The 19,789-nt window shown below is 42.1% G+C and overlaps 1 protein-coding gene and 1 long non-coding RNA gene across 17 annotated transcripts in view; one reads left to right on the top strand and one right to left on the bottom strand.

The window, feature by feature from the left end:
• Window positions 1–364: 364 nt before the first annotated feature.
• On the bottom strand, window positions 365–3,553 carry LOC123652757. Its single transcript, XR_006742249.1, has 2 exons — window positions 3,294–3,553; window positions 365–535 (listed from the first exon to the last, which is right to left on the bottom strand). It is a non-coding gene; the product is annotated as an uncharacterized LOC123652757 (long non-coding RNA).
• UBR4 (ubiquitin protein ligase E3 component n-recognin 4) overlaps window positions 3,554–19,789 on the top strand; it is a 122,882-nt gene continuing 106,646 nt past the window's right edge. For 14 of the 16 annotated variants that reach the window (XM_036448595.2, XM_036448594.2, XM_036448598.2 and 11 more), the window contains exons 1-8: window positions 3,561–3,784; window positions 11,645–11,742; window positions 13,519–13,622; window positions 14,398–14,527; window positions 14,641–14,780; window positions 15,745–15,847; window positions 15,981–16,122; window positions 16,270–16,394. In XM_036448595.2, coding sequence (XP_036304488.1) covers window positions 3,609–3,784; window positions 11,645–11,742; window positions 13,519–13,622; window positions 14,398–14,527; window positions 14,641–14,780; window positions 15,745–15,847; window positions 15,981–16,122; window positions 16,270–16,394 — 1,018 coding nt within the window. In that variant the 5' untranslated portion in view covers window positions 3,561–3,608. Of the gene's footprint in view, window positions 3,785–11,644; window positions 11,743–13,518; window positions 13,623–14,397; window positions 14,528–14,640; window positions 14,781–15,744; window positions 15,848–15,980; window positions 16,123–16,269; window positions 16,395–19,789 lie in introns of all 16 variants that reach the window. The other 2 variants (XR_006742248.1, XM_045585104.1) reach the window with 2 other exon arrangements.

The following is a 19,789-nucleotide window of genomic DNA, read 5'->3' on the forward strand; positions in this document are numbered from 1 at the left end:
CTGGTGGTGGGGGTTGGGGGGTAGCGCCATACAGATAGCAAGCAGTGGCAGTGGTGGGGGTGGGGCCAGCCCCAGCAGCTGGGGGAAGGAACCGCCTAGGGACCCTACCTGAGGGGTCCTGGATTGTGAGAGAACACAGGCAGGGTGAGGGACAACCCCCCTTCTCCCCCCCATGAATTTCATGCACTGGGCCTCTAATATATGCATAAGAGACAAGAATATTCACTTCCGCTGACCAGAAGAGCCCCTTCCTCCCCCAAAGGATACATTATAATCATTTGATTGCACTTTTCCTAGACTAAGTATACTACCTTCCTTCTGTTAAGTGCCTGCCAAGTGTCTTTATACTCTAATCATAAAGCATAAAACTTTTTATTCTGTTACAATTTCAGACTTACAGAAGTTACAATAGTACAAAGAATTCTCAGATACCCTTCATCAGATTCTCTAAATGTTAACATTTAACATTTTCATTTTATCCTTCTTCCTCCTAGCTTCTCTTTCAATCTGATGGTCCAAAATTCTGAGTATAAATCTGAAACGACAACAATGACAGAACTGAGGACTATAAAAACAGTTCACAAAACAAAACTCTTCTGGTAGATTTTCAATTTTATGTGTTATTTGTTTAAAGTTGAATAAATATATCCAAGCTTCATTTTGTAGGAGAATTTGCCAATGAGTTAATTCACCTTGGCTATTACTGAACACTTAAAATTTTAATAATTTCAACTGTGTTCTCTCCTTCTCCAGTTTCCTATAAGTCCTGCTTCCTGCTGTTGGGTAAAACTGACATTGTATTCTAGACTTGCACAATTGACAAAATTATTTGTCTTAAAGCAAGACACATTTTCTTCTTTAAAATTCTACCATACCAAATGCACTATTATGGGGGAAATAATATTTGTGGATTACAATGACTGTATCCTATTACTAAATTAAATCATGTTTCCAATCTATTGCCTTATATTTGTTTTTTAAAATATATTTTTGATTTCAGAGAGGAAGGGAGGGGGAGTGAGGGAGATAGAAACATCAATGATGAGAATCATTGATCGTTGCTTCCTGCATACCTCCCAGTGGGGATTGAGATACCAGACCAGAATTGAATCTGGGACCCTTCAGTCTGCAGGCCGAACCTCTAGCCACTGAGCCAAACTGGCCAGGGCTCTTTACTTATTGTGAATTACCAAAACAGAGCTACTCCATCTGCAGTATTCAATGCTGCATTAGGAGTTCCCACAAAGTGTGCACTGACTATTGGTTCATGTAACTTTGTAAAAGCTTGAGAGCAGATTGATTTCTTTTGGCTCCTGGGAACTAATAGTAGCCATGGTCTATTCACCTAATTGTTTCTAAACACAAAGTATTATTAGAGTTTACTTCAAGCAACTCTGTATCAGATGGAATATTTTTTGAAAAACAAAAAGGAAAGCCAATATATCCTGCCTTTGGGGATCCTGCAGTGACACGGACCTCTTGTTGTTCTTGCTAGATTGAGGTATCTACAGTAATAAAAGAGAAACATGCAAATTAACCATCACTCCACTATGCCCACCAGCTAATCAGGAGGAATATGCAAATTAGGACAAAATGGCAGGACACCTACTATGAGGGGGGAGGGGTGGCGGGGAAGGGGTCTACAGAAGCAGCACTCTGGCTGCAGCAAAGACGAAGACTGCAGACTCTGGCCAGAGTCTACAGCCAAGAGGAAGATGGCAACTCCAGCCTGAGTCTGCAGGGAAGACAAAGATGGCAGACTCCAGCTGGAGTCTGCAGTGAAGATGGAAGACTCTAGGTGGAGCCTGAAGCAAAGACAAAGAAGGCAGACTGGCCAGAGCGAAGACCTGGGTCCTGGGTGCCAGAGGAAAACTTGCTGGAAGCCAAGGGAAGGAAGGCCTATTACACGTATCTCTTCGTGCAATGGGCCTCTAGTAATTTATAACCACTAAAGTGTACACAACAAGTACATAGCTCAATAAATAGTACTGTGTGTCTCTACCCCTAACCATGACTTGTTCAAGATACAGAACTTTCCTAGCTCCCTCCTAGTCTGTACTTCCACATTAAACCATACCATTCAGCTAAAGCTGCTTAATTTTGAAGCCATGGTTTCCTCTAAGCCTGGCCTTCACTGGATTTATTTCTAGTACGAACTAGGTCTTTTCTTACTAAAAGTGCAGATCAACCACCAGGTATCAATTTATTCATCCGCATAACAAAAGCTCTTCCCAAACTTGGGACAGTTCAGGCTTCAGGATTTCCATACAGGCTCCACGGTTCTCGAAAGATTTTTGTATTTAGGCAGACGGGTCCACAGGCCTAGTGCTTGACGTCTTCTACCAAGATCTCACATGCACAAGAATGCCCTTAAGGTACGCATACCTTTCCTGGAGTCAAACGGCTTTTTCCTCTTAAATCTGGCATCCAGGTCATCCCCCTTCCTCCCCTTCTCTCCCTCAATAAAATCTAGACATCATGCCCTGTGAATAAAAGCTTACCGTCTTTCTTTTATAAAAAATATATATTTCTTTATTGGTTTCAGAGAGGAAGGGAGGAGAGAGCGATAGAAACATCAATGATGAGAGAGAAACACCGGTCAGCTGCCTCCTGCACACCTCCTACTGGGGATCGAGCCCGCAAACCCAGGCATATGCCCTTGGCCAGAATCGAACCGGGGACCCCTCAGTCCGCAGGCTGACTGACGCTCTATCCACTGCGCCAAGCCGGCTTGGGAAAGCTTACATTCTTTCTTTGCCAGGAGAAAAACAGGAAAACGGAACCTTACGTGACAAACTGAAAAGAGCGAATCAAAACGTAAAGGGGCCAAAACAGATTTGGCTCAGTGGTAGAGCGTAGGTCTGCGGACTGAGGGGTCCCAGGTTCGATTCCGGTCAAGGGCATGTATCTTGGTTGCGGGCACATCCCCGGTAGAGGGTGTGCAGAGGGCAGCTGGTCGATGTTTCTCTCTCATCCATGTTTCTAGCTCTCTATCCCTCTCCTTTCCACTCTGTAAAAAATAAAAACAAAACAAAAACGTAAAGGGGATGTGGGTGATGTGGGTGCGAAGGACGTAAAAACTAGTGATCCCCATAATAGCGGGGGGTGTTGTGTGAATCAGGAAGCTTTGTAAACCGTATTACTATTATGAGCACTGGGGATGAGAAGTGGGTGAGTGATTAGGCTTTGGCCTCCTCGTCTGGTCCTCAGCGGTCTCGGGCCGGAGCCATTCGCGATTCATAGCGTACTCCGCTGCCCTGGTCTCGTCACCTGAGACCAAGAGCTCAACTCACCTTTCCCGGGCAGCGAAGCCACTTTGCTCCCACAGGCACGAACGACTCCCAGGGCGCAGGCGCGGAAGTGAGCGCGCTCCCGCCCTCCAGGAAGCGCTGCGTCCTGCACATGCGCAGCAGCCCCGGCCTCTCTGCGCCGGCGCCGCGCTCGGCCTGTGGGAGCCGAGGGAGGCCGTCCCTGCGCGTCGCGTATTTGGGCCGGCGACGGCGGCGCTTAGTCTGACGCGACCGATTGCGTCACTTCCGCCCCCTCCCGGGAGGCGGCGCTGGGCCGGTGGCAATCCCCCGGAGGGAGCCGCAGGAGTAGGACGGAAGATGGCGACGAGTGGCGGCGAAGAGGCAGTGGCAGCAACGCCAGCGCCCGGGGACCCGGCGACGGGGATGGACACGACCCCGGGCTGGGAGGTGGCGGTGCGGCCCCTGCTGTCCGCGTCCTATTCCGCCTTCGAGATGAAGGAGTTGCCGCAGCTGGTGGCCTCAGTCATCGAGAGGTACCGGGCGGCGGCCCCGGTGGGGCGGCGGAGCGAGGGGGAGGGGAGGTCGTGCGGGACCTTCTGGACCCGCTTCCCCGGCCACCTGCTGCCTTTTGGGGACCTCCGCCCCAGCCTGGGCTTCGGGGCTCCGCGGCCGTGGTAGACGTGGGCTTGTCCGGGGTTTCCTTCCATCAGCCTGTGGAAATCACCCGTGCCTCAGTTTCCCTCCTGAGCAAAACTTTGGAGGTCGGCCTCTCAGGAGGGAGTGGTCGCACTGGTTTGTGTGTTGAGTGACTTTGCGATGCACCTGGCCGCGAGGGGAATGGCCCCCGGGCCGCCCCCTGCGTTAAGGTCAAAGCGCTGATGAGTTTGCATTTCTCGCCGGCACCCAGGCCCCTCGCCTAGGCCCCGGCCGAGCCCGGGGTTTCCATTGGGGGCCACCACGCAATTGGATAACGGTCTCTCCGAGGGGCCGTGGTCCCCGGGGCACGAGCTGTTTCTGCGACTGAAGCCACTGGTGACCGCGGTGACTCTCTTCCAGGGTTGCACTGACTATGTTTCTGCCATAACGGTCTTTGATCGGAAGCATTGCTGTGTGGTAGTCTGAGAGGATCATTTCCACAAAGTCTGTGTTCACTTTCTCTCTCAATAAAATAGCTTCAGACTCTCTCGCAGGTGGGACTGCTTATGTGGTTTGGCCTTTTTGTACAGAGATTCTGAGATTGGGAGGGCTGTGTTAATAGGAAGGCGGTGCTCGCCTTTTCCTGGCTTACTTGCTCAGAGCAATCTTTCGTCAGCTTAATGGTAGACGTGCTTTTAAAGCTAGTCTCATTTCCATTTTTCTAGCCAACCTTCCTGATTTCAGCAACTCCCTGCAGTTGCTAACTGGGTCATTTTAGCTTCATGCCAACAAGGGTCTATCTAATTGTTACCCAGAAGGTTAGAAGTTGCTATTTATTACTAAAGGAAAGGCCATGATTTGAAATATTTTATTACAGTGCTTATTGTTAGGGTTATGTTGCTTTGGATGCAGTTGTTGTTTTTTTTAATTATAATTAAATAACACAGTAGTTAGGTTTGGTAACAGTTTTGGTCACAGTTAACTTTACAGATGGGTCTTTCTGTATAATTACTAAGCCAAGAATGTTCTGAAGATGTAAACAGCTATCAGAAATACTGCTCTGAAATGATGTAGCCTCTTTTTAACTGTTTGAAACATTTGGATTAGTGGTATTTTTTCCTGAATTATACTTGTCAGTCACGTTACTTATAATGGACAGTGTTATACTTTTTAAAGACCAGTTGCTTTTATGTTTTTGTGGAAGTGAGCTGAGTAGGTGAGTAGGTTATAAGTCATTTGTTGACACCCACCCATACATCTGCTATTCTGGGCCCATGCCTTTTATTATTATTATTTTCCATTGATTTTTTTTTTTTTTTTTTTAGAGAGTGGAAGAGATGGGGGTGGGGGGGGGAGAGAGAGAGAAATAGATGTAAGAGAGAGACATTGATTGGTTGCCTCCCTGGATTCAGCCAGGGATTGAACGAACCTGCAACCTAGGTATGTGCCCTTGACCAGGAATCAAACCAGAGACCCATCAGTCCTTGGGCTGGTGCTCTAACTACTGAGCAACCGGTCAGGGATGGGCACATCCCTTTTAAAACCATAATAGTTAAGAAGCAACTTCCTCCAACCTGTAGAAGGAGCCAAAACCAAATGCATCAAAGTGGGTTTGAATTTTACCACATAAGAAATGGTGGCCCCTCCTACAGTCTATGTTAGCTAAGAGAACCAGAGCTGCCCGAGTTTGTGGACCTCGTAAGACCTCTCTTCATGGTTTAGAAAAGAGGTCCAAACAGATGGCTGTTAGTAACAAAATTTTATTGGAAGGCAAGAGCTTCAAAGTCTTTGCTGATTTTTGTGGCTCAGTTAACTTTGGAAGCCTATGTGCCCTCTTCAGACTTTATGAGAAGAATGTGATCTTAAGAAAAATTTCCAAAAGAAACAGCTGGCTTACAAGTTCTTGTAGTTAAAAACTAAAAACACTCAGTGACAAGTTTGGTGCACAGCAGAGGTTGGCACACTTTTTCTGTAAGGAGTCAGACATTTGCAGGCCACATAGTTTTCTTATAAACAGTCAACTTGGCCCCCTAATGGGCGGGCATGGCTGTGTTCCCAAATCTTACTTGTGGACACCACCGTGTGAATTTCATGTTATAAAATATTATTTTTTTGATTTTTTTTCAGCCATTAATAAATGTCAAAACCATGCTTTAAATTTTTTTTGATTGAGTTTATTGGGGTGACTGATTAATAAGGTTATATAGATTCTATAAAACATTACGCGTATACTGTAGTGTGTGTTCACACCAGAGTCAAGTCTCCTTCCATCACCATTTATCCCTCCTTTACCCTCTTCTATTTCCCCTCATCTCCCTTTCCCTCTGATAATCACCACACTGTCTGTGTCTGAGTTTGTTGTTGTTTTTTGCTTAACCCCTTCATCTTTTTCACCCAGCTCCCCACCCCACCTCCCCTCTGACAGCTGTTAGTCTGTTCTCTATATTTATTAATCTGTTTCTATTTTTTGTCAGTTTATTTTGCTCATTAGATTCCACAAAAACCATTCTTTTTATTTATTTACACACACACACACACACACACACACACACACAGGCCGGCCAACCACCCATGTACCCTCCCCCTGGCCAGGCTGGCCAGTCCCCTCTCATGCACGAATTTATGCACTGGGCCTCTCTCTCTCTCTCACACACACACACACACACACACACTCTGGGTGGCCAGATTATTATGATCTCGAACGCATAATAATCTGGCCACTCAGTGTGTGTGTGTGTGTATGTATATTATTGATTTCAGAGAGTAAGGGAGAGAGTAAGAGAAATAAAAATGTTAAAGAGAGAATCATTGATCAGCTGCCTCCTGCATGCCCCCTAGTGGGGATGGAGCCGGCATCTGAGGCATATGTCCTGGGACCCTTCAATCCACAGGCTGATGTTCTAGCCCCTGAAATAAACCGGCTGGGGACACAAAAGCCATGCTTAAATGTGGACTGTATAAAACAGGCTACTGGCTAGATTTGGCCTGCAGGCTATAGTTTGCCAACCCCTGATTTGGAACACAAAAATTAGTACTGTGCTGTTAGTATTGTGTTTCTCAAGTTTCACCTGCCTTTCAAAAAAAATGAAATGAGGGTGTCAGAATGATGGAAGTATTTCTTGAATATCAAGTTGTGGCCACTGAGTATAGGACCAGACCGGAGCCCGCACTGTGCAGGGGTTGTGGTGGGCTTGCTTTACTAAAGTCTGTGGTTGCCGCTTTCATCTGCAGCTCTTGTGGTTTTTTCCCTGGTCTGCCTGCCACACTTTTCTTCCTTGCCTCCAGGGATCTTTTTTTTTTTTTTGTTTCAGTCTGCTACTTTCTGTTTCCCTTTTTGATGTCCCGGTTCCATCATGCCAGCTCTTACTTTCTATCTGGCGCCTATTAACCCATTGAATTCCTCCTTTTTTTTTTTTTATTATTGGGGATGATGACTGCTCAGTACCCTCTATTCTATTTTCTGTCCCTGTTCTTTCATATTTCATACTTCCATAATTGGAATTGACCTTTGGGTTAGAAGAAAAGATAGTTAGAAAAAAAATTCCTAGGTCCAGACCCTGTTACATTTGGCTTGGTAACCAAACTAAGGAAACAAAGGAGGAGTGGATTAGCATGAAGATATTGGGAAGGTACTTTTGAAAGTGTCAATGGATTTTTATTTATTTATTTATTTATTTATTTTAAAAATATATATTTTATTGATTTTTTTACACAGAGAGAGAGGGATAGAGAGTTAGAAACATCAATGAGAAAGAAACATTGATCGGCTGCCTCTTGCACAACCCCTGCTGGGGATGTGCCCACAACCAAGGTACATGCCCTTGACCGGAATCAAACCTGGGACCCTTCAGTCCGCAGGCCAACGCTCTATCCACTGAGCCAAACCGGTTTCGGCAAAAGTGTCAATGGATTTTTAAAAGAAAAAGGTACTGAGTTTACTTAAAGGGGAGTTATTTCTAAAGTCTTTATTTTTGAAAGTATTACAGATGTCCCCCTTTCCCCACATTGACCCCTTCTAGCTTGCACCCGCTCCCCCAGAAAGGGCAGTTACTTATATTTCTACTGTCTCTAGCTAGCCTGTCTTTTAGTAGTAAAGACTGAAAGTCTTTTAAACACCATTACTTTTCCAGATCAGAAATAGAGCTAAGACTAGCTTAATGGAGCACGTGTTATACGTGGAATTAATATAATTGCTGAATGTAGCCTTATGTTTTAAAGTACTGTAAAAAAATTTCCTTTCTTAACTTTGCGCAAGATATGGTGATGAGCATGGCTGTCTTTGAACAATTTGATGGACTCTTTGTTTATTACAAAAAGAAATTGCCCCTTTCCTCTGAGCCAGTCCTTCCTAGGTTGTCCTGGCCTCCCTAGTGATAAGCCTATTTGAGTCTCTGCCTCCCAGTTATTTGTTAAATTTAAGCCAGAGAGGCCTACTTGGGAAGGCAGAAGCTGTTGCAACAGAGTCATTTCCTAAAAATCTTTTTTTAATATGTTTTTATTTATTTTGGAGAGGAAGGGAGAGGGAGAGAGAGAAACATCAGTGATGAGAGAGAAGCATTGATTGGCTACTTCCTGCATGCCCCCTACTGGGGATTGAGTTTATAACCCCTGGCATGTGCCTTTAACCAAGGACCCCTCCATTGAGCCAAGCCAGCCAGGGCCATTTCCTAAAGATCTTGAAAGGGAGAAAGGGATGCTAATGCCATGCTCTTTTGCATTTATATGCTATGGGACATATGTTTGTGGTTGACCTATAGAAAAAAAGCCCACCACCTGATAGAGAGAGTATCACTGTGAGATAATAGTAAGAGTTACTGGTTCCCTGTCTTAGTGTCACATTCACCCCCAGTTTGTCAAGAATGGGAGGGACATATCTGAAAGCTTTCAGTTCTTTGATTAATATGTATTAAATACTCCGTGGCATACAGCAGATGTTCAGTAAACATGCTATTTTAAAACATAACTCATTAATGGATTCATTATGCTTATTTGTTTCATGATTGTATCATGAAACATGTTAACAATGGATTCTATCCTTGGAGTTTATGATTCTGATGAGTTAAAAGGGGTTTGTGGAGTTTTCACAGTTTCCCCAGAAGATTTGAATAGTATGTAATCCAAGAGGGAGGAGGGAGGTGAATTCTTCATCTTTCATTTTGCCCTCTCAGATTTCTACCTCTTCCTAAAAAAGCTAGACATATCCAGAACCTTCCAGTCCTTTTTGTTTACATGTCGAAGTGGATTTCTCTGACCTGGCTGCTTAGCTGCCGTTCCCCTTTGCACTCTGGATCACATTTATTTTGTGTGGAATATGAACACTCCATCTTTCAGCAATGTTTCAGTGGTGCTGTTGTTGCAAAGTTAGAAGAAGCAGATCAGATGTTTGAGGAAGATAGCCTGACTTTAAAGTCCCTCTATTTTTCTTCTCTGTGTTATGTCTGTCTTCAATTTCTTCATCCTTCCCCTTCCTACCTAACTTCTTGTCCTTTATTTTATTCCCCCCCCCCCCCCCCCATTTCTTTCCATCCTCTGATATCCATCAGGTTCTTGGGGAATGGGGATGGGGTCAGGAAGTATGGCAGCACATCTTTATTAGGTGACTCATACATGCTTGTTTCTTTAAAGTCAAGGGATATGACATTGTTATTGACCACATGTCTATTCCCTCCAAGTGGTTTGAAAATAATTTCCTCAGGTTTATCCTTGATTTGCCCTAAGCAAATTATAAGTGGAGCTCAAGACTGCTCCATTCCCCCCCACCCCCACCCCTATCCTAGTGTCCATCTTTCCCAAAAGTGCATTCTTATTTATTAAAAGTGCTCCAGGCATGCAACAGCTCTGGCCACCAACACAGGCATCAAGGTAGGATGAATTAAGTAAGGACTGCATGTCTGCTTAGCCCCTGACAGATAGACGAGCAACACTGCTAATCAGGTGTCTTCTTGCCCACTGCTAGAGCACATTCCCAGGTGTGCTAGGGGTCCAAAGTGTGTTCTTGTTTCCTTATTGAAATAAGGCAGTTGTGTTTTCTAGGGCAGGAAGTAGGGTTTGTTAAATCATATTGGGGCAACAGTGAACCAGGTAATTAAATGAGTTTATTCATATATTTTGTATCTGTTTCATTGACTGAGAATGAAAACAGAATAAGTTCATCCTTTGGGTGGCCTTTTTTTTTTTTAGTTTTAATAAACCTATTCAACAGAAAACATGGGGGTAAGCAATTCTGAAGTTTTGAAATAAAGCAGAGAAGGTAAACAACTCAGTAAAATACACCAATTTATGGGGTGAAAAACTTTAGAACAATGAATAAAAAAGCATAAGGATGGAAGTGAAGGAACACCTAAGTAAAGAAGTAAGGGGATTTAGTAGGGAATTTTCTGTTGAATATGGTATGTCCCTTATCAGTGTGATGGTCACTAGAAACTGAGTGCTACTTGGTTTAAAGGTTTTCGTTTCCTCCTTTTTGTTAACCTGACAAATAAGGAGAAATGATCACTGGTGGAACATCATGTGTTCCATAAATATTTCTTCTTGGTAAAGCAGTTGTTATAAGTAACTGATCTTTGATAAGTACCCATTTATCCATGATAAATCCCCAAATAGCAAAATGTTTGCAATGCCAGACTCTTAAGTGTTATTTGAGGTAATTCATCATTCACATTGGCACCTTCTGAATCTTGAGCTTGGATTTTTGGCTCCTATGTTGCTTTGGCAAGTGGGTAGAATCCTTAGTGTTTACATTTCCCTTCCTAGGCTGATACTTGTGGTTAGAGAATTAACTTATTGAGGAAACTATGTAACCACATTGCTCTGCTCTTTAATAAAATACAGTTTAATCTTTTCTTTGCCTTCTTGTTTCATGGATTGTGGACTAACATTCGATTTGAGAGAGAGAATGCTATAAATGTATCCAGCCTGTAGACCTAGTTGGGCTCCAGGCTTTCACTGAAGAGGTTATTTCTTCAGCCAAAGATCAGGGATGTGATTAAAAATCACTGAATCCGTGCCCTGGCCAGGTGGCTTAGTTGCTTGGAACATCATTCATACACCAAAGGATTGTGGGTTCAATTCCTGGGCAGGGCACATACCCAGGTTGTGGGTTCGATCCCTGGTTGAGGCATGTACAGGAGGCAACCAGTCAATATTTCTCTCTCACATATATGTTTCTCTCAAAATCAGTAAAAAGCAAATCCTCAGGTGAGGATTAAAAAAACTGAATTTGTTGTGAACTAACTGTAATCTACCAGGAAAGGGGTGGGGTCAAGAAGTGAATTTTAGGTTTGGGCAACAATTAGATTATTTCCTCCCTTGAGTTATTGATTTTTTTCCTCTCTTGAGTTTATAGAGTTATTGCATATGGACTAGCCTTGTTTGGTCTTCAGAAGGGATCACTGTATCTGTATTCCCACTAACAGGGTTTTAAGGGCTTTGGTCTACCCCTTTTGGCTAGTACATGACATTATTAGATTTTGGTCTTTGCCAATCAGTAATATAGGACACAATGGTATCCTGTTATGTTTTCACTTGTATTTCCTTTAGCCTTTGCCATTCACTAAACCAGATACCTTGAACAGGTACTTAATTTTTTTGGTTCTCTAAGCTTCACATTCTCAGTCTTGAATGTAGGGATGATAACCGTGCCTTCCAAGTAGGGTTGCTATAAGAATTAAGAAAGATAATACCTATAAATGAACGGGTAGGGTATCTGGCATATGGTAAGTACTAAATAAACCTTGGCCAAATTATTTTCTTCCTAGTGAGTCAGAAATCCTGCACCATGAGAAGCAGTACGAGCCATTCTACTCATCTTTTGTTGCACTTTCTACACATTATATTACAACAGTTTGCAGCCTCAGTAAGTATTCCACTCTTATCACTCTCTCCTCAGGGCCTGTGAGTAGGGGTTGTGTACTAGTATCCTCCTGGTAGGGTGCCTGAACAAGTTGTTGATGAAGTCTGTATTTTAGCACTTTGGACCTGTTCACCCAGGAGTTCATTCATTACATGTGTTGTTGATATATTGATTGTGAGTCTGGAGTGAGTTACAGAAGTTTGAGGTTAAGTAAAGCTCACAACTGTCAGTGTGATCAGGCTCTGCAAGTTCTTTACCTAGGCCAACCTAGAGGGGTTTAAGAACTACTTCCTTTGGACACCTGCTTCATATCCCATTAAGTTAACCTTTACCTTCCTAATCAGAAGCATTTTATTGATTTCATAAATGCACTTACTAGTGTGTTCATTTCTGGGCTGGTTAGGGGGATAGATGGGTCTCAACCTGGGGTTAGCAGCCAGTAACTAAGGCTCTATTCCTTACTTGGTTTTGGTGAGAAAGAGAATTCTCCTTTTATGTCCTCTGGTATGTGAAAGATTTCTACTTCAGGTTTCCATCTTTAAAATTTTCTGCTCAAAAAGCCACCAAGCTCTTATTTTTCCACTATTTCTGGATTTTTGCATTTTCAGATTTAAAAAAATATATATTTTATTGATTTTTTACAGAAAGGAAGGGAGAGGGATAGAGAGCTAGAAATATCGATGAGAGAGAAACATCGACCAGTTGCCTCCTCCACATCCCCCACCGGGGATGTGCCCGCAACCAATGTACATGCCCTTGACCGGAATCGAACCTGGAACCTTTCAGCCCGCAGACTGACGCTCTACCACTGAGCCAAACCGGTTTCAGCGCATTTTCAGATTTTTAATAAAAATTCTAACTTATGCCGGGACCGGTTTAGCTCAGTGGATAGAGCGTCGGCTTGGGGACTGAAGGGACCCGGGTTCGATTCCGGTCAAGGGCATGTACCTTGGTTGCGGGCATATCCCCAGTAGGGGGTGTGCAAGAGGCAGCTGATCGATGACTCTCTCTCATCGATGTTTCTAACTCTCTATCTCTCTCCCTTCCTCTCTGTACAAAATCAATAAAATATATTTTAAAAAAAATTCTAACTTATATAGTTCTGAAAAATTGTAATGATTTGTTTACTTAAATAAATTCTAAGCAAGTAAAATGAAAGGAAGCTCCAGGGATGCTGAGTAATCTTTTAGTGTCCAATGCTGTTTATTATAGGCATTGGCTACTGGTGAAAAAATTAATTTTAACTTGAAGGAACTTTGTGCAGGGAGCCCCTTGCAAAAAGGCATTTAGAATCTGTGGGGGTAAAGAGGTAGTACAGTCTTGTGGCTAAGAGCCAGACTTCCTGAATTTGACATTGGCTATGTGACTGTGGGCAAACCATTAACCTCTCTATTGTTATCTGTTAAAAAATAAATAAATAAATAAATAAATTTAAAAAAAAAAAAGGAGGGAGATCAGATAACAATAATACCAACCTCAGAGTTGGTTTAAGGACTGAGTTAATATACTTGCAGTTCTTGGTGCTTACAATGATATATTTCTTATTATAATTATCTTCATTTCTAGTAAATATAAGTTGATTTGCAAGCAGTTGATGGTTATCAATGCCAAGATACTTTTGTGCCCCCCTGGGTTGTTGGTTCTGAACAATTATTATCCTGGAAATATTGGAAATGTTGGATATATAGAGCTCAATACATGTTTTGTTTGATATATTGACTGTGAGGCTGAAGTGAATTACAGAAGTTTGAGTTTAAGTAAAGCTTATTACCTTCTCAGTTCCCCGGAACCAACTTCAGTCGGTGGCAGCAGCCTGTAAAGTCCTGATTGAGTTTTCTCTCCTACGTCTGGAGAATCCAGATGAGGCTTGTGCTGTGTCCCAGGTGAGTGATAGGCCCATTTCTGGCTCTTATCCTGAGGTAGGATTGTGATTGACTAGTGGAATGATGGAGAAGAGGTGGCATAGAGCAGGGGTTGATAATTTTTTCTGTAATAGGCCAGATAGTAAATAATTTGTTGACCTCCAATCCTTGTTGCAACTAGCCTCTGCCTTTCCAAGCTCTGCCTTTGTGATGTGAAGGCAGATACAGACACTATGTAAATGCATGAGCATTACTGTGGTCCAGTGAACTTTATTTACAAAAACAGGCAGTGGGCTGAATTGGGGCTGTGGAGCTCTAATCTGTAATAAAAAAGGGCCGCAGAAGCTTTTCCAAGGAGTCCAGGCACATGTCCACAAGACCAGGCAAGTAACATAAAAGGAGTAAAGTGTGCTAGTTGAGATGGTGCATGACCCAGCTAAAAAGGGCCCAATCACTGTTGGCTCCAGCTCACTGTTGTCATGCAGTAATGGAGGCTCAGAGGCTTGTTGCTCTATCTTGTGAATTATTGAGAGAGAGAAGAAATGTGGACTTGTAGGTTAAACCTCCCATGTTTTAAAAAGTTAGTATAAACTTCAAATTGGGAACCAATAACATTGTAAGAAATGTAGGACAAACCTGCAAGCCAGGTATGGTCAAAGGACCGTTAGCTAGTGATCTCTGCTTTAGTGTTTTTACCCAAGATTGCAGTTCTTGGTAGGAATCTAAATTTACTCCCATGCCAGTTAGAAAGTGTAGGATCTTCTAAAAGACATATTTGAACTTGTTTTCTTTTCAGAAACACTTAATTCTCCTCATCAAGGGCCTTTGCACTGGCTGTAGCCGACTAGACAGAACTGAAATTATCACGTTTACAGCAATGATGAAATCTGCCAGGCTGCCACAAACAGTGAAGACACTCTCAGATGGTGAGTGTTCCCTTGCCAGGCCTGGTAACTTGGCCGCTTCCCTGGCCTGCTTTTTCCTGTTGTGCTTTCTAAGGGCACTCTCCTCACCCGTCTTTTTGCTTTTGTATTTTCAGTGGAAGATCAGAAAGAGCTGGCCTCACCAGTAAGCCCAGAGCTGAGGCAGAAGGAGGTACAGATGAATTTTTTGAACCAGCTGACATCGGTTTTCAACCCTAGAACTATAGCATCACCGCCCGTAGGCCCACAGACTCCGGTGAGTTACTTCTGTCAAATGTCCTTATTAAGACGATAATACTAGAAAAATAAGTAACAAATATATTGTATATTTCTGATGTAAAATGGTGTACATGCCTGTGATAGAGAAAAATTGAAGAATACAAATAAAAAAGAAAGGGCCTGGCCAGTGTTGCTAAATGGTTACAGCATCTACACACACCAAAGGGCCTGAGTTCAAATCCTAGCCCTGATCTGTGCACGTGCAGGAGGCAACCAGTTGATGTGTCTCTCTCATATCAATGTTTCTTTCTCCCTCCGTCCCTTCCACTCTCTTTAAAAATAAATGGAGCCAAAACCGGTGTTGCTCAGTGGATAGAGTGTCAGCCTGCGGACTGAAAGGTCCCAGGTTCGATTCTGGTCAAGAGCAGAATGTTGCAGGCACATCCCCAGTGGGGGTGTGCAGAAGGCAACTGATGGATGTTTCTCACTCATCAATGTTTCTAGCTTTCTATCCCTCTCTCTTCCTCTCTGTAAAAACTCAATAAAATAGATTAAAAATAAATAAATAAAATAAAAATAAATGGAAAAAGTATCCTTGGGGAGGATTAGCAACAACAAAAAACAAAAGAAAAATAAACAAAAGTAATACTTACCCCAACTTGTCTGTCCACATTTATTACTATTTTTGTGACCATTTTCTAACATTTTTCAATTTGAATAAACAAATGTAAAGCATGTTTTCTATAAAAGGCATCACTCTGTAGTAGTTGCAGAATGTATAAAATATATTACAGCTATATATTTTCTCCCTTCTTTTTGGAAAATAACTTGTATTTCTCCCCAGTATTAGAGAGGAATCTCTTCTCATTAACGGGGAGTCTGAAGAGTGTCCATGAAGTTGCTACTTAGTGTGGACAGATGGTTCAGTTCTGAACTCCAGAGCAACAGTCAACAGATGATTGTATCTTGATAGGCTTTTCTCATCCTTTGATTCTCTTCAGGTGGAAGGAGAAAACGACGAGCAGTCATCCGCAGATCAAGCCTCTGCAATCAAAACCAAGAATGTGTTCATAGCTCAGAATGTGGCAAGTCTTCAGGAGCTTGGTAAGACACTTAATTGTTGTCAGAAAGGTGGTTCCTCTACTGGTTTCTCTGCTTTCAAATATTCCTTGAGTGGGAAATAATCAAACAGCAGACAGACGCTTGTTTGTAAGGTCGAGTCTTTTCGTTAATTCAGGTGGCTCAGAGAAACTACTGCGTGTCTGTTTGAACCTGCCATATTTCCTGCGCTATATCAATCGGTTTCAAGACGCAGTGATGGCAAATTCCTTCTTTATCATGCCCGCAACAGTAGCAGATGCCACTGCTGTTCGTAATGGGTAAGTGCTCCAGGGGGCATGTACTTTACATTCGAATGCTCTTCTTAAAAAGAGAGACTGTGTAGTTTTTATGTCATGCCACTATCAGATTATAGAAGCACGTGATTCAAAGAGACACTTTTGTCCTTCTTTTCTGTTACCTTCCAGTTTTCATTCACTGGTGATCGATGTAACAATGGCATTGGATACCCTTTCTCTACCTGTGTTGGAACCTCTCAATCCTTCTCGTCTGCACGATGTGACAGTCCTCAGCCTAAGTTGTCTATATGCAGGTGAGAAGTTATGTCTGATCTCACTTTCTCGGTCAAACACAGGTATACTTTCCAGAAACCATGAGATCTTTCTAAGTATACTCTCCCCCTTTACCTTTGCTTCCTTCCTTCCCCCAAAGATCATCTAATATCCTTTCTAGGTGAAATGAGGTCTCAATAGGAATCTTGTAGGTTGTCCTACTGACTAACAGCTAACATTGTGTTATGTGCATATTTGTGGGGTTTTTTTTTTTTTTTTTCATATTTGGTTTTATGGTGTGTGCAGGTAATGTCTACTGTATGAAAAGCAAAATGCCAGTGCTCTTGGGATAAGTAATCTGTAATCCCTGCCCTCAAGGAACCTATACTCAAGAGTGGAGAGCAGATAGAACCACATAGCGAAATATAAAGTTGGAGATGGTAAAGGCAATAGTATAGTACATTGGGGACACACAAAGAAGGGAGCGATTGCGTGTTGCTGTGGGAGCATATTGAAGAAGGCTTTGTAGAACAGGTGGAATCTGTTTATATTGGTAAATATGATGAATGCTTTCTTCATGCTTCCACACAATCCCCTTCCTCTTGATCCTACTTGCCTTAGGAGTGGGGCCTTACAGCTGGTATTTACTCTCTTTTAAGTTATTGTTACCATGGCTTGTTGACTACATAATCCTGGAATGTCTTGGAAGGTGTAACAGTTTCTGATGTTTACTTGATTCTGTAAGTGAGGATTTGAACAGTCTGGGGAAATCTGACTTTGAGGGCACCAAGAAATTATTGAAGTTGGTCACCTTCCTACATTCTTTGAATAGCTTACTTTGAACATCCCCGTGCAAATAGGAATCTAAAGTTAAATGCACTTCCACTAAGGAAGGCAGTCGTCATGAAGGAATTAAATTCTGTTGATACATCTTGTAGGCAGGCAGGATTTTAGCTTGGCTAGCCCTAGGCACAAGTAAAAGCAGGGCCAAAAGTATGCTAGACATTGGGGAACATACTGGATGTGTGTGTGTGCGCTCTCGAGTACGTGCGTATGTGCACACTAATTAGTGAACGTTACAGCTGCCTAGAAAGTAGGCCCCAATTCCAGAGGGCTTAGGAATGCAATCTAAGTCATTAGGACCACATTATTTGGACAGTAGAAACCATTAAAGATTTTGAAAGGTGTCATGATCTGAGATATTTTAAGAAGAACATTCAAGCAGTAGTACGTGAGATACTTTGGTGTGGGGAAATATTAGAGGCAGAAAGATCTGTTGAGGAATTTGCAGTTACTCAGGTAAAAACACTAATGGCCTGAGCTACAGCAGCAGCAGTAGGAGTAGAATGCATGTGATCTTGATCTCTCATTATACACAATAATGTGTTATTTTAATCCTTCTGCTAATTATGGGATTCTGAGCCATGGAAGCTAACTCATCTGGATATAAGTGATTATATTTATGCAACAACTGTGGACCAAGGATCCATAGGTTGGTCTCAGGTATACAGACATGTATAGATGTAGACCTTGAATAGTTCTTGAGCTAAGAGTAGGTGCACTCTCTCCAAGCCCACTTCCAATATTTACATGCTAGTCTCTACCATTGATCTTTGCAATTTTAAATTTAGGGTTTATTAATTTCAATTTTCAGGGAATTTCTTGAATATCACATGGATCTAAAGTATGTTTAGTCAGTAAGGATTAAAGATTATTTAAAAATTCTAGTTGGATGAAAGATTCCAGATTTGATTTGTTGTTGAAATTTGATCACTTAGGGTTAGATTTAAAGAAAGAGATTTGTCCTTGATGCCTTCCAGAAAAACTAAATATGGGATTTTCCCCCCCAGAATTTAAAAAAAATAATAAAAATCATTAAAAGTATATTTTAAAATTAACAGATTTTATTTATTTTTAAAAGGATTTTAAAATTGATTTTTTATTAAAAAAATATATATTTTATTCATTTTTCACAGAGAGGAAGAGAGAGGGATAGAGAGTTAGAAACATCGATGAGAGAGAATCATCGACCAGCTGCCTCTTGCACACTCCCACTGGGGATGTGCCTACAGCCAAGGTACATGCCCTTGACCCTTCAGTCGGCAGAGCCAAACCGGTGCCTGCTTAAAATTGATTTTTAGATAAAAAGTGAGGGAGAGGGAGAGGGAGAGAGAGAGAAACATCAGCGTGAGAGCAAACATTGATTGGCTGCCTCTTGCAGCTCCCTACCAGGGATTGAGCCTACAACCTGGGCATGTGCCCTCTTTTGCTCAAACCAGCAACAATGACCAGCTAATTGAGTCACACTAGCCAGGGCAATAAACTCACTCACTCTCTCTTTCTCTCTATTTTTAAAAAATATATATTTTATTGATTTTTTACAGAGATGAAGAGAGAGGGATAGAGAGTTAGAAACATCAGTGAGAGACAATCATTGATCAGCTGCCTCCTGCACACCCTCTACTGGGGATGTGCCCGCAACCAAGGTATTGATACATGCCCTTGACCGGAATCGGACCTGAGATCTTTCAGTCTACAGGCCGATGCTCTATCCACTGACCCAAACTGGTTTTAGCAATAAATTCTATTTTTAAAGCAGTTTTAAGTTTACAGAAAAATAGAACAGATTGTACAATTTTCATATATCTTCCCTTTCCAACATATTTTCCCTTATTAACATCGCATTAATATGTTACATTTGTTATGATTGAGGCAGCAGTATTGGTATATTATTATTAATTGAAGTTTATAGTTTAGATTAGGGTTAATATGGTGTTACCTCTTCCTTATCCTCACCCTCAGTCTCTAGTAACCACTGATGTTTTTATTGTCTTCTTAGTTTTACCTTTTCCAGATTGTCATATAGTTAGAATCATATAGTATGCCATCTTTTCAGATTGGCTTTTTTCCCCCTTAGGATATGCATTTAAGTTTCTTCCATGTCTTTTTGTGGCTTTATAGCTCATCTCTTTTTTTTTTTTTTTTAAATATATTTTATTGATTTTGTACAGATAGGAAGGGAGAGAGATAGTTAGAAACATCGATGAGAGAGAGCCATCGATCAGCTGCCTCTTGCACACCCCCTACTGGGGATATGCCCGCAACCAAGGTACATGCCCTTGACCCGAATCGAACTTGGGACCCTTCAGTCCCCAAGCCGATGCTCTATCCATTGTATAGCTCATCTCTTTATTGCTGAATAATATTCCTTGTATATGTACCACAGTTTGTTTATTCACCCTCAGAAGGACATCTTGATTGCTTCTATTTCTTGGCGATTATGAGTAAAAGATACAATAAATTTATGTATACAGGTTTTTGTGTGGATAGTTTTTCTGCTCATTTAGGTAAATACCCTTGGAGTAAGATTGCCTCTTTCTTGAAGTCTAATGATCCTGCGGTCTATTCTGCACAATGAAACTGAATTCTCAAATCA

The sequence above is a fragment of the Pipistrellus kuhlii genome, unplaced genomic scaffold (genome assembly GCF_014108245.1).
Source record: "Pipistrellus kuhlii isolate mPipKuh1 unplaced genomic scaffold, mPipKuh1.p scaffold_m20_p_2, whole genome shotgun sequence".
NCBI lineage: Eukaryota > Metazoa > Chordata > Mammalia > Chiroptera > Vespertilionidae > Pipistrellus > Pipistrellus kuhlii.